Source organism: Lagopus muta, chromosome 2, assembly GCF_023343835.1.
Source record: "Lagopus muta isolate bLagMut1 chromosome 2, bLagMut1 primary, whole genome shotgun sequence".
NCBI lineage: Eukaryota > Metazoa > Chordata > Aves > Galliformes > Phasianidae > Lagopus > Lagopus muta.
In genome coordinates, this window is record NC_064434.1 from 58,500,012 (window position 1) to 58,524,362 (window position 24,351).

General features: G+C 42.5%; 1 protein-coding gene across 7 annotated transcripts in view; it reads right to left on the reverse strand.

The window, feature by feature from the left end:
* The window catches only part of TMEM181 (transmembrane protein 181), a 51,233-nt gene that overhangs the window by 14,261 nt on the left and 12,621 nt on the right, over positions 1-24,351 (reverse strand). The window contains exons 1-6 of one of the 7 annotated variants that reach the window (XM_048938003.1): positions 20,363-20,442; positions 17,217-17,444; positions 6,079-6,182; positions 2,096-2,151; positions 718-808; positions 44-162 (exon numbers count right to left, since the gene is read on the reverse strand). In XM_048938003.1, coding sequence (XP_048793960.1) covers positions 44-162; positions 718-808; positions 2,096-2,151; positions 6,079-6,172 — 360 coding nt within the window. In that variant the 5' untranslated portion in view covers positions 6,173-6,182; positions 17,217-17,444; positions 20,363-20,442. Of the gene's footprint in view, positions 1-43; positions 163-717; positions 809-2,095; positions 2,152-6,078; positions 6,183-6,282; positions 6,461-11,861; positions 12,001-17,151; positions 17,445-20,362; positions 20,465-24,351 lie in introns of those variants that run through there. The other 6 variants (XM_048938002.1, XM_048937997.1, XM_048937998.1 and 3 more) reach the window with 6 other exon arrangements.

The following is a 24,351-nucleotide window of genomic DNA, read 5'->3' on the forward strand; positions in this document are numbered from 1 at the left end:
TGTAAAAGGACTGCAGCAGAGTTTTCTTCAAGCACACACATACCTGTGCACAATTGAGCAACCGTGTCCGGTTGTGAACTTGATTATTAACGTAGGGAGTGCTTCCATCCTTCACCACTCCAAGCACTTTGACTGTCATAGTAACATTCTTTTTGAGTGATACTGTAATTGAGAGAGAAAACATTAAGCTATTGCTGGACACAGAAGTAACATCTTAAAAAGAGATATCCAGAAGTACTTCATTGTACTTTACAGGAATAAGGTTCAATCATATAAATTTCAAAACAAATAAGCAAGAAAACCCCTTCATTTATATATTCTGTCATGAAGTCATACAGCCCTTGTACTGAATCCTAATATGTTACGAATTCCTGATCACAGTATTTCTCTTGTATGTACAGGGAAACTTGACTGCACAGTGAGTAATATTACGACTTACACATCTAATTTCTCCCCAGACAGACACAGACTCTCTACACGCTGCAGTTTTTATAGAAATAACTCCCAACGTATCCCATGCACCTTTTGCATCCAATTCTCAAGATCAGCTCAATCCATCCCTTCACTGAGGGCAAGGGGCAGAGATGGAGAGACAGAGGGAAAACCCACCAAGCACAGCCACAAAAAAACAGAATTGGCTACACAACAACAACAAAAATATAGTACACAAAATTAGGTTGCTACAGCAGTTTCCTAAACACTAGGTAAGACTCTCACCATCATGCTGATCCAACTCGACTACACAGGTCAGCCACAGCTGTTGGTTATAAGTAGACAGTGGTGGCGAACTTAAATTAAAAGGCTTCAGCTGTTAAAAAAAAACACAACAAAAACCCCACCAAGGTTAGCATCAGTCATTATATTACACAATACATGTGCAGTCATAACAATGAAAAGTACATTAGGAACAATATTTTTCAGGAATTTAATATGTGCTATTGCATGTACAAGCACCCCATATATATGTGTTTCAATGAAGCAGCTAAAGCAGCACACGGATTTTGCACAGCACTAAAATGCACTGACTACTTGAAGCACATAAAAGCAGCAGCAATAAAAAGAGTTCCGATATGAGAGATTTAGGCCCCCCCCCAAAAGAAGTAATTTATAGCACTTTATCAATCCACTCAGACTTGTGACCCCAGCCCATACGCTACAGAATTAAAACAGTGTAAATCTAAGTATGTAAATCACAACTATCTTTCTACTGGTTTTCTATAAATCCCACATTCAAAAGCATAGGAGGTAACATTAACAGAGAAAATCTAATGCAGGAAAGGCATTTTTTAAAAATAAAAAATACTTTTCTTAATTGATATTAAGTCCATCCATAGTACAGTACCAATTTAAATGTGTGTAAGAGACCTACTGACAAAAAAAAAACAACCCAAACCTTCAGAAGTGTCATGGCATTTAATGAAACTACATTTTTCTTTTTTTTTTTTTTTTTTTTTTTGTTAACAACTTCATGAAAATTATTTTAGTTATTTGTTCGACAGCAAAGAACTGGACAGAAATAGAGAAACTGAAAACGAGAACATGAAAGCTTAATATGGAATACTTCAAGACAGTAAAGGTTCACAATAAGAGGTCATACTGCACTGTCATGGCCACTTGAAAATGGACAATTAAGAAGGAAAACAGACTTTCCTCCCCAGCTGAGAAAAAGGGGGAGAAAAACAAACAAACAAACAAAAAAAAAAACACAGGAGAGTTATCATTATTTGTCACTGAGAACATTGTTTTTCTGTTTCCTGTTCTCATCCTGGACCCTCACAAGAATCTCCAAGCATGAGCTCACCAGGGAATCCTGTCATGAGCGTTACTTCATCAAGAATTACTACAAAGAAACGCTGCCCATCACAAAACTCTCTACCTTACCTACTTGCAAAAGACTAAAAATTGGTGCCGGGTCACACAGTGGTAGTAAAAGCACTGAATGTTCTGTTTCAAATTGGAAAGCATCAGGTGGCCAAGAAGCTTCCTAGTAGAAAATGAACCACTTAAAATAATGGGACTGGAGAAAAGGTGTATCTGACATTACGGATACCAAGTAAAATATTTGGATAATCCAGCACTGTTTATCGACCCTTACCTTTATGCTGTTATTTAAGTCAGTTCTCGCTACAGAAGTTTCAATTACATTAGGACCTACATAATAAACAAGAAGGAAGAGAACAATATTGAAGGATCAGTGTAAACACAGGATTTCAAAACACTGTACAAAATACTTCCTCGCTAAGCAGGTAACTAGCACCCCCTCAGGCAGATGTTCTAACTGAAGGTCACTTAGGCTTCTTAATATCATTAATAAACTTCCCCCCCCACAGATTCTGCCATAATCTTCCTGAGCATAAATAGGGTGTAAATTATTAATCAAGAACTCCACATCAGAAGTTCTACATGCATACTCCAGATTACAACAACAAAGACATGGTGTATTTTCCCTAATGCTACGTGCTGTACATTCTATGTTTCCCCTCCCTGTGTGTCACAGTCATGAAAGTAGTCAGCTCCAGAAAAAGCCAGTGAGCAGCAGAGGCACTGCTGTTACAGCACCTTGAAGCTCAATCAAGGGCTGCAAAAGCATCTGAAAAAACAGCTTCTTTTAACTACACTTATCTCTCCAGTTTTTATGGCCAAACTGCTACCATTACCCAATTTACTTGGAAGATAACAACTATATTGCATTGCACTCACAACTGGACAAATACATTACATTGCATTTGACTGAGCAATTATAATGCCTTTTTATGTACATGTAGAGTATTTGATTGCATAATTAGTGACAGAACTTCGTAGCTCATGCAGGATCTTGACCGTATTGGGCTGTTCAAGGAAGGCAACCCACTAGTGTGGTTAGGAATAGTGCTCAGACCAGCCAGATTGGGACCCTTCTTTTCTATAAAAATGGGGAGCTGTAATATATTATGTATACCATCGCAATAAATGTAATTGCACAGAAGTTCTACAAACAAGTTCTCCTAAAACACACAATCCAATCAATCAAAGTTTCAAGTCCACCTGTAGTGGGAGATATCCAGCTCTCTCCCACATTCCTGCTCCTATGGCAATCACTCCTCTGATTTCTCCAGATAAAGACACACACACTGAATGTGTACTGATTAACTACATCTGTCCACTCACATCCTGCTCCCCTCTACATCTGTATGCAGTAAATGGGGAAAATACAAAACCTTTGTTTATCTTAGAAAAAAACTCCAGCAGCTGTCTGGCTCAACCCTTCCCTCCAAAGAGGTGGAATTAGATCAGGATCACATACAGCTAAGTCCTGAAAACCTCTAAGCACAGAGACTCCCAGAACACCCCTGGGCAATCTGTAACCACTCTTATGATTAAAAAGAATGTAACAGCAATAGTTCTTAATATCTAACTGCAATGTCCTGCATTCCAGCTTGCATCTGTTGCCTCTCTCCCTGTCACCATACACTTATGAGAAGAGTCTAGTCCCATCTTTTCTTTATTCTCTGATAAGGTTGTAGACAGCAACAAGGTCTTTCCTTCATCTTCTTAAATATGCAAGAACACAGAGGACTAGGGAGAAAGGATAGGATTAGGGAGAAAAGGAAATGATACTCAGGCACAAGTACACACACACACAATAACTAAGCTTGAAAAATCAGATAATAGTAGGAAAAGGTCTGCAAGTATATACTGGGGTGTGAACAAACACTGAGATGCACAGCATCTAGGGAATAAACAGGGCATCTATGTGTGCCTGGGTCTCTGGTTCCAGTCCCAGTTAGCCTTCCTTGTCCAAGTTTCTCTCCTGTTTGGTATGGCAATTTAACACAAGTTACCAATCCTTTAAACATGCTGTTCCAGCCATAATATTAGTATTAAAAACTATGCAATAAAGACAGTTTTTCTACAAAGACCATGGAATTCAAAGTTATGACAAGAGAAGCAACAGAAAAGAAGGGTTTATAAATGAGTGAGCTCATTCATGAGCTCATTCTGGGCAAGACTCTTATGTTAGCTGACACAACAGTTAAGATAAACACGCAGTATTGCTTGGGCTTCTATAACCACTCTAACTACAATATTAACCATTTTACAGACCTTAAGCTTCATATTACAATTCAATTTCACTAGCAGCTATTTGTTACAAAGCCAGCTGAGAATTACTGAACTTCCCGGTTCTCAAGTACATACAAACTACTGCCTGGGTACATTTTTGGCCAGTATTTTTTATCTCAAAAAGCATAATTGCTTTTCTGTAACTGCTCAGAGTTGATTAGGCATCACATTTCAGTAGTTAAGTATTAACGAAAAAACATCAGAACAAAACTTTCTGAAGAGCTCTTTTTAAAAATAAACCAGAAGATATGAAAAAATACTGGAGAAAAGTGATCACAATCCCAGTTTTTCAAAACTGAACAGCAACCAAAACAGTAACTCGGTTCTACTGCTGTGCCTCTAGTAAGCAATATACTAAAGCTTTTTAAAGCACCTGACAGAAACATCTTGCGGTCTTATCATTGAATAAAACAACAACAACTGTACTTAAATTGCATTGTTATTGCTTTCCTTTATTCTTGCTAAGCTTACAGAATCACATTCGGAAGCAGAGAACCACTCTGAGATGAGGAACATGAAAACTGCATAGGTACAGGAAATGAGTTCTGCACTTATCCTGTCCTTGCACTCATCTCACCACAACGATCACAAAGACACACAAAGGGAAAGCGAGCAAGTGTAACCTGCAAAAAAACAAATCCACACTTCTTAGGTTACAAGAACTGAAAAGGAACAGCCTCCTCAGAGTAAGCTATATTTTTTACTCAGATGAGTAGTTAAGACTGCTAACCTTCCCAAAAGAAGAACCACTCTATGGGGAATGGTATATAGGTTGCACATAAAGCTGGATGCATCTCCCACCTTTTCATTTACCTCGTGGGTTTGGTGAGTTTGGCTCATACCACACCCTTTGATGAGTGAATGCTCTATTGTTCGTGCCCCTCCCTCTGTTAACAGGAAGCATGAAGCTGTCAGCCAAAGCCATTAAAAATCACCACAGTGTAAGTGTTCATTCCGTGGCTCTCCTCCCAAGGTAAACAACTTTCTTTTAAAAATAATTAAGTTATAATAATGAACTGCGTCCAAGCTTCGTCAACAAAGCCATCCAACAAACCAGTCTCACAAGGAAAACAACTTTCCAGCTTTGCCAACTCCTGAAGGGAACCACAGACGAGTCCTGGAAGCCTGGCACAGTGCAGATGTTGGAGCACTGCTTACAGCAGCCCTGGAACAAAGGCACCCACAGCACTAGATCTGCATGCAGGCAGATATAACACAAAAGACCTACAGCTCTATTTTAGGATTCACTCTTAATTAAGAATGAAATTCTCAAAGAGCACAGATGGCTGCTCGCCCATTCTCAGGTAAAACAATTTTAAGCAATTCTTAAAACTGACCTAATCTCAGTTTTCCATTTTATCATTCATATAAAATGTAAAAGTATTTTTTTTAGTATTTTAGTCACAAAATAATGCCCTTCAGCATCCTTAGACAAGTCAGAGGAAAAACACTGGTTTATCTTCAAGAACTGAAATAAATTCTGTTTAAACCTTAGGCCTCTACAGTCAAGCAGCAGGAACAATGGACTTGTTCCATAGGTAAATTTTTAATGTTACCATGAATAAAGTGCTTTCTATAGGGTATGGATACACACAAAAAGCCCAAGTCAGGCAGGACTGGATGAGCCAAATGCCCCTGCAGGCCTCTTCCTTCTAAAAGGAAGTGAAGGATGGGGTAGAGATAGAGACAGGTGCAAAGACAGGTCAAGATGGTTGTCAGTGAGCAGCACAGATCATGCCAGCTGATACAGAAATAGGATATCATGTGAGGAGCTGTTAAATGGTCTAACATGGTAATATCCCTATTAAAAAAAAAACAAACACATGAGAAGGAATTTTTCATCCCCTGTAAGAAGTTATATTTCCTCAGATGTCTCAGGGGCAGTACGTTCATTAGCTTTCACCCACATCTGTAACTACCAGGACACTAAGACAAAGAATACAAAAAGGTAATGTTTTAAAAAGGCAACATCCTTACCTGCTATTCCTATGAAGACTGTCAAACCAAAACAGACAAAGAATACTACAAAAACCAGGACAAAATGCCGTTTGGACAGCGTATATAATCGCATCGGTGCCAGCCTACAGAAACAAAAGAAAGCACAGAATTAGCTGTCAATCGTATTCCTAAATTATAAAAACAAACAAAAAAAAAAAACAAAAAAAAAACCCACCCCTGTACCTGTTGGACAGATCAATACAATGGAAAAGGTGTTACAACAAAGGTTGTGATGACAGAAGGACCAGCATAACAGAAAGGTACTACATAGGAAGGGAAGAAAACTGCTCAACCGTATCAGAAGATTCCAGGTTTGCAGGGGAAAGCTTCACCAAGAAGGGATCTCCATAAAGAGATCCTTCCTCAGCTGCAGTCAGACCTTAAGTGAGATCTAAGAGAGGTGCAGCCAGGCTCCACTCATCACACAGCTGAACTGCCTTCACCTGTGCCCTGGTCACCCAGGGCTGACCAGGTCCTTTCCCCACGTGCTCAATCAGTGGTTCAGGCTGTGACTCAACAGTTCCCATACAATCCCCTTCAATGTTCATTCCTCCACAAAAAATATTAAACCAATCTTTGTGGTAACATGCAATACTAAGAAAAGAATACAAACTAATGCTACCTTATAGAGCAAAGATAACTACTAGGTATTATCAGACAGATGAATGGGCACATACACCCATATGCCACAACAGACAAATTTTGCATTTTTTTTTATACTAAGATTTTCTATTGTCCAAAGAGAAAGCAAGGCAAACAATTCACTTTGAACTAGTAAAAGCATATAATAACAATCTAAATTTTCTTAAAGAGTTAGGTATTACAGAATAAATTGCATTTTTTTAATTAACGGTGGAGTTTGAAATATCAAAATATCTGTTTAATGATGATGTGGAAACAAAGAAAGAACACAGCAGTAATGAGGAATGCAAGCAAGGGACTGTAAATGTTAAAAGTTTGCACAAAGTGGCTTTACAGGACTCTGGATAGCATCAGCAAACACAGGGTAACTTTTGTGCCCACTTGCACAGAGCAACACCCAGTCCAGTTTAGAGGCCTCGCAGACAAATGCAATCTTAAGTTGACTTTCAAAAATCCCAGTTCATAGAGGCGCTCCAAACCAAGACTTGTCTGCACAATTTTTGCAGAGAAATAACTACACTACTTTTCCTAAACCAAGATCTTAACGCCTCAGTCTTTGTGCACTTAAAAGCCATTACTCTTGTGCTAGTATTAATAAGTAAGACATATTATCTGACTGACAATTTTTCAATGGTACCTTCAGTTCTACAGATGATCCTTGTTTACCAAGAACATCACATGTGGGGTACTCTCTTGATTTAACAAGAACTCTCTAATCTCAACAAGAAAGTGCTTGCTACGTGAAAATCATTTTAAAAATGCCAATATGCCTGCATTGAATGTGACAGCCTAAGTGGATACCACATGCTCCCTGGAAGAGCACCTACTGAGCACTGCCCAGTAAATGAAAATTAACTCCATGAGCTGGGAACAACTGAAGTGAGAGAAGTGACATATATACGTAGGGAACTATCACGCATATCTTAGCTTATATCTGGCAATATACTTAACAGCCACGGCCTGGTGCATGATGCACTTCTGACTTGCTATGCACATCCTTGGCTTTGTTGATGAGCTTCCAATTTTCCAAGTTTTTGTAGACATTCGGAGCTGTATTATGTGTAATACATGTAAAGCAGCTTCACCTCCTGAAGGGAAAGTCACCAGGGTTCCCTCAGCCAGCACTCACAGCTGTACAGTTACCAGCAATCAGCGCCTTCCCTTAGTGTTGCACCAGAACACAGGTGTGCTCGCAAGCTTTCGAGGAAACCTGTTCCAGACATTGGTTCATTCTTTATTCCAGTTTCTCTGGATGGTGCAACACCTAACAGTCAAAATGGGTTTGCATACACCTGAAAAGCAGGTGTGCTGACACTTTACAAGGAGACATTTACACCAGACATGCTATGTCTTCTCCCCTTGCTTTTCACACTGCTACTCCTGAAGTCTCATTTAAGAGAATGGGTGTAGGTATTTCACAGGTCAGTGCTGCTGTACTGATCTGACCAGAGACCAGGCAAAAGAGCAGAGTAAGAAGAAAAACAAACAAACAAACGGAGATGAAATAGCTCATCTGAGAAAAAGAACATTCACTGAAATGATCCATGTAAGGATTTGAAAATGAGATACATACTGAAAAGTATCAAAGAATTGTAGAATGGCTTGAGTTGGAAAGGACCTCAAAGATCATCTAGTATGCACAGAATTCGCTCATATAACCGAGTATGCAGAATTAGATCCCCTCAGACTCAACTCGTATCCATCTCAAACCGTTGCACCAGCAGTTATCAGTGTCTGGTACTTGCATTGCCATGTTAGCAACAATTACGAATTGTAAATCACAAAGTATATTGCCCTTGAGAAACAGGAGTACTCCAGTCTGTAGGATAACAGAAGTATTTCATCTCTTTAAAAGAAACCCACTGATTTCTGACCCCTTAATAAGTCTGAAAATACAAACTTGTGGAAGTGTAAGAGCCAAAAGCAAAATCAGTGAAACACAAAAGGTAAGCTATTTATTTTCATTTCCTTGTTTATCACAACCAAATACATACTTCAAGCAGGCTGGATGTACCAAACTATGCATACAGAAATCATATACGCATACACATCTTCTGAAAAGGTCATATCTACCTGCAAGACAGAGGAAAGCAAGAAAGGACAAAAGGAAACAAAAACAATAGTACCTGAGAGTCAAGGCTGGAAAAATACAACCAAACCGAAATAAGAAGAGGAACAAGAATAACAAGTCAGACCCACAGAACATTTCTATGGGGTCTCACGTAACTTAAAACGCACTGATAAATATTGACCCACGTTGGATGTGATGGAAGACATGCATCTGTGCATTAAAGTCCTATGTGATCAGGTAGGATAACTATAACTGAACTTTGCTCCCTAAACTGGTCTGTGAGTCCACAGTTGTGTAGCATGCAGCTGGCCAGCAGAACCATCCTACCTAGCAACAATTTGGAGATAAAACCGGTTGTGTGACAACATCGCTAGCAGTCCTTCAGAAATGCCTATTGACACAGCACCAAAGTCCATTCTGATGAATTCTCTACAGATTTACAAGAAAAACTCTCACTCCCTTCAGAAGCCATTTGCTATGAAGCTAGACCTTAAACTAAGGTGATTTTGGCCAAAACATAGTTAAACATCAAGGCCTTTACTCACAAAACCAGCAACACTGGAACCCAGCAGCTTACACCCCAACACTTCCATCAGTGCTGAAGTGATACAAATGCTGTGCCAGAGAACTTCCAGAGACTTTGTGAAAACACCTCACTGTTTTTAAGTCACAATCACCACACAACACTTTTTGTTAAGAGCAAACAAGAAAGCTCAGCCAAATATTAACTGCAGTTATCATGACAGCCAACAACAATTTATTACGCTCCTACAGAGTGCTGTAATTTTCCGTCACCCCTCCTTGCACTCACAGAATTTCCTTGTCACTCTGTGGTGTCCCATTTCAGCCTATCACCATCTGACAAGACAGGCAGAGAAAACGACTCTCCTGCACGCTCACTGTTTTACATCTGCCTTTTGGAAAGAGATCATATAAAATTTATGAACACAGATAAATGCAAGTTGATGACTTCCTACCAACATCTGAAAGGCCTAAAAAGAATGAGACATTTGGAAAGCACTTAAGGGAAGATTCAAAAAGAAGCCTCACTCCGGAAGCACTTGTACAAGGGAGTAAAGAATTGTGCTTCCCTTTATCAGTGGAAGAAGCCTTTTCACTCCAGCCAAGGCAGCCTAATAAGGCTCAAGGAAAAACATCCCACATTCACAGATTTGTCAGGAAACTTTCACACCCTGGATTTTTAAGCTAACTCGGATAGAAAGTGATATTTTATAGCTACATTAGATTAAAACTAACTGCAAACAGCAGAATGTACAGCGATACAACAGGGATATATTCGACATCTGAAACAGTAGTCAGTAAAAACTACAGCAATGTAACTTGTGACAGGCGAGCAATGGAAATGCATACTTGTAATAACTGTAATCTTTCAGTAGCCATTCACATAACAGACATAAAGGTGAGTTACATTTTGCTCTTTGAGCCATGTTTTGGGTCAAGGTGTTGCACAATTGTTTACCTCAGGCTATTTCTCATTTCCTCAACATCACATCACTTCCCTTGCCTGCACTATGCAGCCTCTACTACAACGTCATCACTAAAAACAAACCATTTAATAGTTATAATGCTCTTCACTTAAGAATATCACTTTCAGATGAAGAGGATGGGCCACAAGTGGGATTAAGAAGCAGTTGATATCAAAACCACATATACTTCACTTTTACGCATGTTTTTTTTAGCCTATAATGCTCTGCCTCCAAATGCTCCTTTTAGACTCTCCCAAATGAAAGCACAGGAACCACTTTGATTTGAAGTGCTGCATATAGAATCATTAAGATTGGAAAAGACCACTAAGATCATGAAAACCAAGCATCAGCCCATCCCCACCATGCCCCCTACCCATGTCCTCAGTGCCACATCCGCACAGTTCTTGAACACCTCCAGGGACATGACTCCATCACATCCCCAAGCAACCTGTTCCAGTGCCTCACCACTCTTTCTGAGAAGGATATTTTTCCTAAAATCCAACCTGAATGCTTCCAGGCACAACTTGAAGCGTTCCCTCTCATCCAATTGCTGTTATGTGGGAGAACTGACACCGAACTCGTCACAACCTCCTTTCAGGCAATTGCAGAAAGCAATAAGGTCTCTCACGAGCTTCCTCTTCTCCAGACTAAATCATCCCAGTTCCCTCACCTTCTCCCCATAAGACTTGTGCTCCAGACCCCTCACAGCTTCGTTGTCCTTCTCTGAACACACTCCAGTGCCTCAACGCCTCTCTTGTTGTGATAAGTACTCAAAGTGTGGTCTCACCAAGTACATAAGGAATACACTATGCACATCCACAGCACCAAGACTACCGGCACATACCCGATTTCCCACTTTTAAAGGCCACTGCTGGCTCCACTGTCCCCCAGCACACCATGAATTCCCCCATGCAGATGCACGATGCCACAGTAACAGCTAAGGAAGGATGCAGGACACACAGCTGTGTGCAGCAGCAGCACTGTGTGGTACTGTTACATGACAGCTGAGCATGGTTATACCAAACAGCTCCTGTCTTTGGTGGCTGTTTTACGTCCTTTCTGCATTGCTCACCAATGTCGGAGCGATCAGCCAGGGTTACTGCTCTGTTGGTGCAAAGGGACACCTGGGGAACAGGTTTTTCTCTTGCCTTCACCGACACAACCTGAGATGTGGGGTTATTCACCATATGGAAAGAAAACTTTCTGCGTGTGGCTTCTCTGAGTTTTCTGATTTGCAGAAATCAAGTCAAATAATCACAAATATCAATGCAACCCCACCGATCTATTTCCTTAACGAGAAATGAGGTGCGCACGCCGGATAACAACAACTCGGGTTCCCGCCGCTGAGCGGAGGACTTTTCCTCCCCGTCCCGACCAAGCGTCCTTCAGCCCTGCCGCGCCGGGCCGCCCCGGGACTGCTGCACAGTCGCTCGCCGCAGTCACCGCTGAACTGCGGGGCAGAGCAGTCCCGCGGCGCACCGCGCCCGGCCCCGGCAGCTCCCGCGATCCCCGGCCCCGCGCCCCCCCGGCCGCTCCCCGCCGCCACCGCCACCGCCACTCACGGCTCCATCCCGGCGCCGCATGCGCAGTGCAGGCGCCACCCCCACCAGCCGGCGCCGCAGCCGTGGCAGGACCGCCGGCAAAACCTCCCGGCGGCTTCCGACTGCGTCACCCGCCCGCCCCGCCGCGCCGCCACGGGAGCGAAGGGCGACGCCGCTAGGAGGGGGCGGCGGCGCCGCTACGGCGAGCGGCAGCGGACACGGGGCGGGGCGGACACCGCGCACGAAGCGGCTCCGCTGCCGGGGGACCTCGGGTGCTGGGGATGGAACCTGGGAGTGAGCCGTTATCTCGCAGCCTCTAGGAGTAACTTCATTTTGCACAGGTGCTGAGATGAAGCTGGGTTTTATTCTGCCTTCCTGCTGAGTCTCCCGAGGCTGGGCAACTGCTGTAAGTGTAGCTGGTGGAGATGATGAGAATTGGTGAACTGGGGATGTTGCCAATTTGTATTTTGTGCTCAGTTTTCATGGCTGTAACATTCGGTTCTGAAAGTCTGTGCTGCAATTAGAATCATGGAATCATTACGGTTGGAAAGACCTCTAAGATCCCTAGTCCAACTGCCAACTCATCACCACCACAACCACTGACCACGTCCCTCAGTGCCACATCCACACGGCTCTTGAACACCTCCAGGGACAGTGACTGCACCACCTCCCTGGGCAGCCTGCACCACTGTCTCACTGCTCTTCCTGACAAGAATTTTCTCCTAATATCCAACCTGACCCTCCCCTGGTGCAACTTGAGGCCATTCCCTCCCATCCCTATTGCTGCTACCTGCGAGAAGAAGCTGACCCCAGAGGTACATTTGGATACCCGGTGCCCAGGACAGGATGAGACCCAGAGCTACCTACTAGCTGTGACGTGTCATGTATGTAGGGTCCAGCCACCTCAGTGTGACTCCAGAAATAATCACATCAATCAACCAGTGTATGATTAAAAAACATCTCCTCCATGCTTCCATTAAAAGCTTGCTTAGGCAGCTAAATGGTTTCACTACAGTCCGTTTTTAAAGGCACTTAACATCAATAATATACTCTCAATAATTTTACTTGATTAGCCTAAGGGCAATTGACATTGTTACTGGTGAGCTGCCAGCCCTGTCTGCCCCCGTGTGGCTGTGGTGAACCTAACAGAAGGCTCCTGGCAATGTGTCTAGCCAGCGACATCAGTACCCATCACCTCAGTCAGAGCTTACAGCATGGGGGATCACACCATAACCGCACAAAAAGGCTGTGCTGAGACATTCCAGGCCCAGCTGCGTCCTTCACACTAGAGCCATTCAGAGCAGCCTGTAGGTCATTCTCTTAATCTTGGAGTATCACTGCTAAACTCGACATCAGCACGGTGCTTCGCTGTATCAGCTGATAGGCTAGCAGGCTATGTTCATTAACCTGACATTGTTTTTTTCATGAATATCAAGCTGTTGCTTACAGTTAATCAATTCTGAAGATAGACCTCAATTAAGCCACCCTCCTGCTCTCCTGTTTATCAGGAAGGCACTTTAATTGCTTGTTTTCCTATAGAAATATTTCCAGAATGCTGAACTCTGCAATGTTAGCCTGAGGACAGAGTTATGAAACTCCCACAGAAATACATGTCAGCTGACTGCCAGGCTGTACCTTCCAGTAAGCTTGGCATACCTCATTGATGACATGTTCAAGAGAAAAATGTGCAGGTGTTTTAGTACAATTGGCAGTAAGCTCATATTTTAAACCAGTATCTTATTTAAAATTGCTTAATGCAGGGAAGAGACAGTCATTAGCTGCCAGCTCTCCACCAGCTCCTCCTACCCTGCCATGGCCTAGCAGGCACAGTGGAAAAGGAAGGAAGCCACTGGTGGGAATGGAGGCATCTGGTAACAAAGTGCTCACTGAAGTAGCCTGTTTGCAGCCATTTTTCAGGGCTAAAAGTTAGAACAGGCTCTGAAACCACTGTAATAAATCAAAGACTGATAGGATAATGTATTACTTCTCCCTTCTGACTTCTCTAAGATTATCTACTGCACCAAGCATCTCCCAGCATGCCAATGACTTACGTGGTGCTGTAGCAGCACTACGTCCATCTAACCTTGTTCCAGGGTCACCAGTTAGGTTATTTAGTATCACATGCATTAGTCTACAAACTTCTTTTGTTCAAGCATACCACAAAGTGCCACGCTGTCTTGAGGGAACTCTTAACCTAGACAGATGGCATTGACTGGCATACTGAGACATGGCTAACCCTGCTCTCCTCATCCTCTCTCAAGTGCTAGGTCATCCAGCACCACTTGCTCATGGAGTTGTATATCAAAAGGCACAATTTGGATTACGGGTTATTGAACAGAACAAACTCACTAACATGGATTCCCTTTCATTCATACAGAGTGAATTCTGCAGCTTTGAGGACTGAGGATGACATAGCTTGAGATGGCTGACGAGTATCTCACTTTTAGTTGTTACCTATTACCAAGGAAAAGGCCGATCACATATGGCTGTTGAACCACATGTTAAAAAAAAAAAAAAAAAAAAGAAAAAAAGCACAGTGCCTTAAAGGAAATTATCACCAAAAAGATGTCACTAGACTGAGACAGCCTTAGAGCTGAATCAGAAGTGACTCAGCCACCATGCAGTGAGAGCACATCTGCTTGGGATAAGAGCTTCACCAGCTGCCTCTGAGCTAGGTCATTCCCTTCACCAACTCCCCAGTCCCTGAAGATAAGCACATATCAACATAATGCATAAGTAGAGTCAAGAAGAGCTACTACCCTGCCAGCCACAAAGGGCACAAAGTTTGGTATTCTTCCATCCTTCCATCACCTCTGCCCCAAAGCCTTTCAGTCCTGAGTGTTCCTGTTCCCCGTTGACACTCCTTGAGTGTCCCTACAGAACTCAGAAGTAAGACTGCAGCAGTCAATGTTTTATTTATTTATTTATCTTTCCTAGCAAAAATTGATTACTTGCAAACTCAAGCCCCTCTCCTTCCCTAACACTTAATGGACTAGAGCTCTCAATTTCCATAACGGCAACGGAAACTATCAGTCAGTGCCAAATGGCTTCTCAAGAAGGAGGAGAGAGTTAAGACTGGCAGTGGTCAATAGCCACACATTTATGTACACAGTGCATGAGAGGAAAAAACTTGCTCTTATATGGTTTTATTGTCTTTTCACTTTGTTGGTCTGATACATTATTTGCTTTTAGTAATCTCACTATTTTAGATGATCTCTTTGTTTTGAAGCCACACCACAATTCTTTTGTCAAATTTCCAAAATGTCTTTTGTCTTCAGAGCGGTTAGGCTCCCCCTTGCATCCTTGAGTTGATGCTCATTTGTAACCTCATTTGTAACCTGACCAAAAGTACTGAATAAAATAGAGAAAAAGGATGAAATTCTTAATTATCCTTCCCGCAAGTGAGAGTTGGCTGTAAGAAGAATGCGCTGTAGTATCTAAAACTAGCGACCAGAGATCTTCCATCTTACCAAGAATCTAAAGGCAGATGGCACTGTTGCATCCACTGACTCATGCATTTATGCAATAGCAGTTATGCACTAACAGTAGCAAGAAACTTATTTGGTTTAAGTCAGTGAGGTTAAGATCCTAGGAATGCAGAGAAATACTAGCATAGTATCTTTGTCATGAAAAGTTGTCTCCTTCCCAAGAGCACAAAATATCTCAATTTCACTATTTACCATCCTAAAAGTTCTCCAACTGATACCTTGTGGAGATATGCTCCCTGAAGGAAAGGCAATCTAATGCTAACTCTACAAGCCCATTTGATTCAGTGAGGTTGTGTCTTCTCTGTTCAACACAAAAAGTCCCTCCATATGTATTTGCAATCATGTAACAGTGTTAAGAAGAATTTACTTCAGAGAGCTTGGGTTTCTTCTGAAAACAAAACTGAGCACATGCATATCCCAGGACCTCTCATTTCTTAATCTAAAGGTTGTTCCTCCCTTCTTTACTCATTCCAGCGTCAATACTCATTACTACTCTCCAGAAGCACAGAGGTAGATCTTCATCACACTTCACTGCTTTCCATGGTACCAAACATTGTGCCAGGTGCAATGAGCCCTGCTCTGACAGCACAGACCGTGGCTGTTTTAAACTCTGCCAAGCTGCCAGGTGCTTTTTCCAACCTGTATGATGCTCTGTAATCCTTGCTATTGAGAACAAGAGGCTAGGTTCACTATGATGTTCCACAGCCTTCAATGGGGAAAGCAGGCTGAAATCCAATGACCTACGCAGGAGAACTGTCCAAAAACACTCAGAAGTAATAATGCTCAGATTCATAGTAGAGCTCAAAGGAGAGCACCTTGCAAGGTGCCTAGCCTTTCTTTTTGCCTGAAGAGAACAGACACCACATCCATGTCTTTTTTGATATGCCCTTGTCTTGTAAAACATCACTGTTCCCATACCCTTTTTTACAAAAACATATGCAACTCTTCATTCCCCAACCTGTATTTGTGAATATTATTGTCTGTGTAGTTCCTGGCATTTGTTCCTTCTAATTTTCATTCAACTTTTTCTAATCATTTCTCTGAGCCAAAAATTCATTTAATTTATAGCCATGTCCTCAAACACATTTGGAGTCACAGAATCTTTAATGTTGGAAAAGACCACTAAGATCATCTAGTCCAACCATCAGCCCATCCCCACCGTGCCCACTAGCCATGTCCCTTATTGCCACATCTACAGTTTCTCAAACATCCCCAGGGATGGTGGGTGCCTGCCTCTCTGGGCAGTCTATTCTAATGAACTGCCACTATTTCTGAGAATATTTTTTTTTCCTAACATCTGAATACCTGAACATCCCTTGGCACAACTTGAGGCCATTACCTTTCATTATTTTCCTAGCTTTGTGCAATACCCGAACATGCATACCCGCTAGCTATTATGGACACAGCAGACAGGCACAGAAGCAGTGTACAGTTTCCATTCAGGACATCCATCATTCCTTCCAATCCAGCATCGTCAATAACTATCATATCCTAACCAATTTTGTAGCTCTCCCAGCGCTGTTTCGTGGCCTTTTTATACCCAGCTACATGGCAGAGGATAGGCCTAGCGCAGGGCTGTGCAGAGGGATATCCGCACTAGGCACCTGTGCGATCTGGATGCTGGAGGCAGAAGGGGGGTGTTGGGTTGGCTGCGCAGCGTCTGGGGAGCTGCCAGCTATCAGTAGGGCCTTGTGCCTTAAACCGACCACAGATCCTTTCCCCCTTGGCCAGACCCTCGGAACGGCCAGTCGGGACACCCCGCGTTCCCCGCTGAGCCACCCCTGCGACACGGTCCCGCTCCGGGAGCTCCGCACCGCGCCTACCGATAATAACGGTCATCCTTGTAGGGGGTGAGGTCCTCCCTGATCTCCCGGTAGGTCTCCCGTACCCGCTTGCAGAAGCGCTTGAGCTCGCCGCACAGCGGGCTGCCGAAAGCGGCAAAATCCGCCTCCATGCCGCCTCAGGCGCAGCGCTCCGCCATGCCGCCGCACGGCCCGCCCCGCGCTGCGCAGCTCGTCGGGGTGGGGCTTCCGCTCGGTGCTGCTTTTTCAGCACCACGGACAGCGGCAGCCGCGGCCCAGGGCCGAGGGGAGACCTCTGCTTCAGCTGAGCGTACCTGCGAACAGATGGAGGCTTAATGCCTTATATACATATACACGCAAACCACTCTATTCTTAAAAACATTCTGCCTCTGTTTACAATGAATGCCCTGATTATTCATAATCTCTTTTACTTTCCTGACCCTCTGGCAGCCTAATATGCGTAAAAGAAATTCTATGCTAAACCTTCTTTTCACAGTCGTAAGGCTGCAAAGGGCCCAACCTTAGGAATTGCGCTGTTTGGAGTTTAAGAATGGCTTCTACTGATGCCTTTTCATTTGGAATAGTGCTGTGTCACCTTCACCTATGTTAGACTTTAAACCTTCCTCAGTAAACACGACTCTATCAATTCCAACCTTAATATTTTCCATGAATTGAATTCACGTCAGCTGTGGTGTGCACACTGAGAATGAAAGCTTGCTGCTACTAATACATTATTATTGTTTTATTATTATTTATGTTTGTATTATTAATGCTAATAATACATTATTATTGTTTCCAGAGAGCATAGATATAAATCTCAAAATCTACTTTAGTGTCCTTCCCATGGAAGCATCTTCCCTACATGAGTTCAGGAAGACAGGCTGAGCTGTTTTGCAGTCTTGCCCTCAGTCTACATTTTATCCCTTTTAGTTATCAGTCAACTTCCACATCTCACCAAGATGAGGTACACGAGATGTCATTTCAGGTGGTGCAATGGGACAACATGGCTCCCACCATAGGTGGGGTAAGGAGAGGAAGAATTGTCTTCAAATGAGAAATTTTCCTTCCCAGCTCTGGGTATTTCTAAGTCTGAAAAGACATAGGCAACAAGATAAAAGCCACACACACACACACACACACACACACACACACACACTTAGGCTGGAAAGCTACAAACAATAGAACATGAACTGTTCTGGCAGAAGGCCCAAAGAGGAGCAAAGAGACTCGCCACTTTAGGGCAGAGCTTGATCATTAAAACAGACTAAGTGACTAAGCAGTCACTACTATTAAAACCACCTGCCTGTCTTCTTTTGGCAAATTCTAATGAATTAAACCATTACTCCTCAGGAGCCAACTGATCACACTGCTGCCTTTATAGGTTATCATTGTTTCCTGCCTGTTTGGTACATTCATGGATTGCAGTAGGCTGGCACAGAAAAGCATTCAATTCTGCAGATTGCACAACTTCATTAAAAGCAAAGGGAGGTCAAAGACTCACAGTTCTGACAAGATGCAAGAGCAACCAGCAAATTCCCTGCACTTTGACTCTGAGGACAACAAACTTGCCATATGCATTTCAGGGCACTTTGAGAACACTTCAAACAGCAACTTCTGTGTCAGCCTTGTTTGAGTTCTGCTGCTTTTTACAGCACATAATAAGAGACAGGCAGCATCAAACTGCATCTGGGAACAAGCCAACCTAAAGCAATGTTGAGAATCCTATAAATCTCAGTTAGAAGCTAAATGTCTGGAACTTCATACATCCCCTGGGTGCTCCCAGTGAGGGGAAGAACAGCCCCAGGAGTCTATAACTACAGTGTGATCAAGCTCAACATCTGCTCACTGCGTGCAGCATATAATCTCATGTGGATAAGGTTTATTTTGGAGGTGGAGCTTAACAGAAGTCTTCAACATAGTTTTTCTTTCTGATTCTCCCCTGTGTATAGTTAGCATTTTACACATTAGCCACACATATTAGATTCTGATAGTATCTAAACACAAAGCTTAGAAATCCAAGTAAATGCATCCAGATTATTACTTTAGGCTCTTTCAGAAGAAACAGTAGCTGGTGCTGAGAAGGTGAAGAAATACATGCTGCCAATTGAGGGTTTTTTTTGTTTTTGTTTTTTTTTCTCCTCCAGCAGCAGAAGAAAAAGCACAACCAGGCACAGCTGTTCAGAAAATATTTTCCCCTTCAAAATTGCTCTGAGCTGGAGAGAGGCAGCTTCAGACTGCAACAACTGCTGTTTCCCTTCAGAGGGGAGCTAAGGACTGGCACATCAGATCGCACAGAAAAAAAAAAAACAGATGTTCATGCTGACTTTCCCAAGGTAAGACAGTATAAGCTGCTGTCATCAGGCTGCAAATACACGTCTGGATCTAGCTGCCTGCAGGAGCTGCCAGGGAGCACCCCTGAATAGGATGAGTAGAAACTGTGCTAAGCCCCACAGGAACTTCAAGACCTTGGTCTATCCCACCATCTTCTTCACTACTGCCTTGATACGGGAAGAAGATAACCCCTGCCTGTTCCCAAACCACCTTGGTTTGACTGTTGCCTCCTATCAGAAAACCAGTTGCTCACAGCTAATCAGTTCCATGCCTGTGGCTGTTGCCATACGGCCCTTACTGCTCCTGCAGAGGATCACAGGGGTTTGCTGGGTCACTCACAGTGATGCAAGGCTGCTCGTTTATTTGAAGAGTGGCACAGAGGCATCAGCTGGGACAGCCCTTGACAGATCATCTTTAGCAAATAATCTCTTAGCTGACAGGGGCTTTGGAGCCATGGCTGGGCTTGTCATCACTGTAAGGAATGAAGCTTTCGGCAATTCACTGCAGCTGGGAGTCCTGACCCCTCAGATCAGTCAGGCAAGAAACACTCATCTCTTCCTGTCTTCAGAGACAAATTTTTCTGCCTGCTTTGAAGAGATGGGAAGACAAGAAAATAAAATGAGATCTATAATTTCTTTTGATCAAAAGATAAGAAGATTCCCTTGAAAGGTAGTTTCAAGGATTGGAAAGAGGAAAACTGAATTACCACTGATTCAACACTCCTTTGTATCTCTTAGTATGGCTGGGAAGGAAAAGCCCACTTGGAAAGCAAAGGGAAGACCTAAATGGACTAATTGGGAGCGTGACAAGGATGCGTAATCAATGAATATATATATATGCTATATTAAGAAATATACAGGAAAGTTAGTCTAAACAGCTTATCACACTAAAGAAAGCTTACCCTTGTCCTGGGCTCACTGAGAAGACTCCAAGAGGAGCAATCTCCAAAAGAGATTCTTCCCCAGTGGTAGTCAGCTCTTCAATGGGGTTTAGGAGAGATGGAGCCAGGCTCCATCCCTTCCAGTAGCACAGGAGAATTGTCTTCACCTGTGCTCCCAGGGCTGATTGCTAGCCTCAGGTGGTCAATCATAGGTTCAGGCCATGATTCAGCTGTTCTCATATACAAAGGTCCTAAAGTTACATTTTAACGTGGTGTTTTAGTGTGATTACTGGCTTTCAAGCATCAATCACAGTTGGAATAAAAGTTTCTGATAGCACACAGCAGTTTAACTATCCCTACTCCTGTTAAAAATGGTAGTTGAAAGGGAAGATAAAAACTCAACAACTTGTGACTTCTAGGTAACAAACAGTGAAGTCTTAAGACTACCCGCTTACTTTTAATTACTGTTTGTATTTTGGTTTCCTTAATCAGTGAAATAGATCATCGTTTTTTACTTCCTAATTCTCACACAGCAGAATGTAGCAAGCATGCCTCATAAGCACTATCTTCAAACCATACAGCTTTATTTTCTAGAAAGTTAAAAAATGTTTGAGAAAATACATATAACGTTATATGCTGCCAGTTATAAAGTGCCACCATAAAGTGCCTATTTGAAGCAAAACATTTGATGTGTATGCTTTATGTTGATTTTAAGACGCCTATTATCCTTTCTTTGAAAGTCAGGTCCCTTGTGAGATAAAATCTCATCTTTTAGGAATATACAGTATTAATTGAATAATAATATGGCAATAACAAGACTAAACGTGGGTGGCAGGCTGATGTAAAGACAGGGACACCAACGTCAGGGGCAAAACAGTCTTAACACAAGGAAATCTAACTTAATTAATTGTCAGTTGAGATCAGTATTCCAGTCCTCTCCATGGGCAGTGGTCCCTTTGACAGGGCGTCACGAAGCACCTTCTCCTCCTCCTCCTCCTGCCTTGGTGCTCCCTGATGTTTCTCACTCTCTTTGTCCCCCCTCCTCTCTCTGTCCACCATTTTCTACCCTTTCTTAAGCACACTTTCGCTGTGGTGCCGCCATCTTGGTGGCGGGGCCCAGCCCTGCCCTGAGGTGGGGCCATCAGAGCAGCCTGGAACCAGCTGTGTCCAACCCAGGGCAGTCCTGCTCCCACATCACAGAGGCCTTGCAGCCCTCTTGCTGCCAAAATCTTGCTACTTGAGCACAACGCATTATTATTCTGATGACACTTTTACATTATTTATAACTGTTCTGTTTGTTTCTGAACTGTTTTACATATATCTCAAGGGAAGCAATTAAACAGTAAAATAATGAAAAGTGTCAAAAGTTTTGGAAAGCTTCTCCTTTCCCTCTTAGAAGCAGATTATTGCCTGCATGCACAGCCACATGTACATTAATGACAACAACCTTTAGGTACTGCTACATCTAACCAGAAACATGCAGTAAAACAAAGGTTTTACTCTGTGCCTGTGCGTCTCCTCTCTTCAGCTAATTGCTTCTGAGCCACAACGCAAAACACAAGATTAAATACAGAACATGACATGCAGCAACTTATTTTTACTCAAATAGAAAACGTAGGCAACTAGTTTTGCAGCCCACATTGCAGAATTACCAGCATTTTGGAATTAACCAGCCCAGCCTGCACAAACCAACAAATGTGTCTCTTTCTCATTCACATGGGACTGCAGCTAATTTGCAGGACTTGGGTGTAGTTCTAAGCTCCCAGATCTAAACGTGTGTAGCCAATTCAGGAGCTCATGCAAAACAGGGCCTCCTCATCCTCAGGCCCTTGCTCCTCGTTCCGGTGTAGGAAGGAAAGAAAACCTGTGTGCGCAGAGTGAAGAAACCAGTCATGTCCTCCTGCCAGGTCAGCATCTGGCTGATGAGGGCACTAAGAATGCAGCAAATGCCTCTGGAGCTAATTCTCCTTTTGTCATTGCATCTTTCACACAATTAACCTCTGCATGTAACCAAAATGCATTTAAACAGAACAGTGTTAACTGGAAAATCTCACAGGATGGAGAACCCATGATTTTGTTCCCATGTCAATCATTTCCTTCACTGAATGCATTCTCTTCGTATTTGGTTTTAGCTTCCCTAGTCATTAGTGCCTGTTGTGCTTTTCTCTGCTAAACTGAAGTGCCTTTTGATACCAGCATTTTAATTTTTTAAGATACTGAGAATTGTTCAATTATGCTCTTCTCTGAAATAAGCTAAATAGACAAAACTCTTGCTGCAAGGCATTTTATTCAATTTTTGAACTTCACTATTTTCCAACATCCCCTCTTTTTCCGAGACTGTTTAAAAACCTAAGTACTAGAAGCACACACAATACTCTATCAGGTGATATCAATTCCCTACTTTCAATGCCCTATTTAAAAATCTAAGGATCGTGCTCTCTTTTTCTAAGAACATCTCTTGGATCTGCTAACATATCACATTGAGATACTTGTCTGCTCTGACGTGTAACTCATCAGACTAGCAGCTTTTTGAGCTAAATTACTGATCTGGATATATATATGTACATTCCTTGCTCCTAAACATCTAACTTCACATTTGCCTGTAATAAAATTGCATTTTGTCTGCAATGCCTTATGGCGTTCTCCTAATTACCATTCTGGCATTTTTGTGCCATGTCCAGATTTTATAGGTCACAGTTCTGTATCTGCTTTTGAGTCCTTCTTATCATCAGATCTAGTACTCTGCAAAATCCTGTCAGAAATACTCTGTTCAGTGGCAATGCAATGCTTTAGGCTATGTAAGTTCATTCTTAATCCACTTAAAGCACATCTCATTCACACTAGTTATTGCTAATTTCTTCATTAAAATCCAAGGCAGTGCTTCACCAAAGGCCCTATCTGCAAATTGAGGTAATAACCTCAAATAATGGTGTCAAAGCACACAGCAGGGTAAGACCTCTTTTTTACCATAGTGACATATCACCTAAAATAAGTTTCTTATGGCTTATATCCTTATATTCCAGTTTAACTGACTCCTATATCATTCTTTTTATTAGTTTGCTTGCTCCTTGGGTCAGCATGTGCGGCCTGCCACATACCTACTTTTCCTCCAGTATTGTTAGCTAAGCATTCTCTCAGGTTCCTGGAATTTCTCACGTTGAATGTGTTAATAAAAATGAACATCCTTCTCTGGAATTGTCATCAGCCTACTTTATGCCACTCGTGACAACAAATCAGCCAATTTGAACCTTCTGAAAAAAAGAGTGAAAAGAGACAAACTGACATAGATCCATTCTGGGCATTACTGCAACTCAGTAACTACTACCTAACGAGAGGGTTTGGCATTCAGTTTAGTACAAGTGTAAATCCACCTATTTTAGTAGAAGAAGAAAGAAGACATTGCAAGTTCTGAAGTCTCGCAATATGTTCTCCAGTAGTACTATGTGATATCATCTTGCATTGCTAGGGGGAAAACATAGCTAGTAGATCCCACATTTTTTCCTTGAAGTTAGTTCATGTACTCTGTAGCTTGTGTCACAAGAGAGACTTCCTTGTAGAGCTAAAATTGCAAAACTGACTCTGAAGCTTGTATTCTCATAACACACTGCTTGGTGTCATGTAATTTTTGCTTCTTTGTGTGCAAAAGGAATTTCCTGGGAAGTATTATTTGGGAGTTGCACAGTCAGTTTCAAGTTGTAGTAAGATTCCATTCAGTCACTGCCACCCACAAGAAATAGCTGAAAATTATTAACATTACAGCTTTTGGGATCAGTGACAAACTATGTCCACTTCCTGCTTACTGCATCTGTGCTTGGAGCAATTGCAAATGATGCAGCTTACTCTCATCTCTGCGTTGGTCCCAGATCTGAAATGCTTTGATGATTCAAGCCGTCTCTCCTGGCTGACTGTGGGTGTACTCCCTGATTGCTCAGGGAATTACAATAAATATTCCTCCTGCTGCCTTGCTCAGATTCACTGCTTTGCAGTCTCAGGGGATTTCTGTTGCAGCA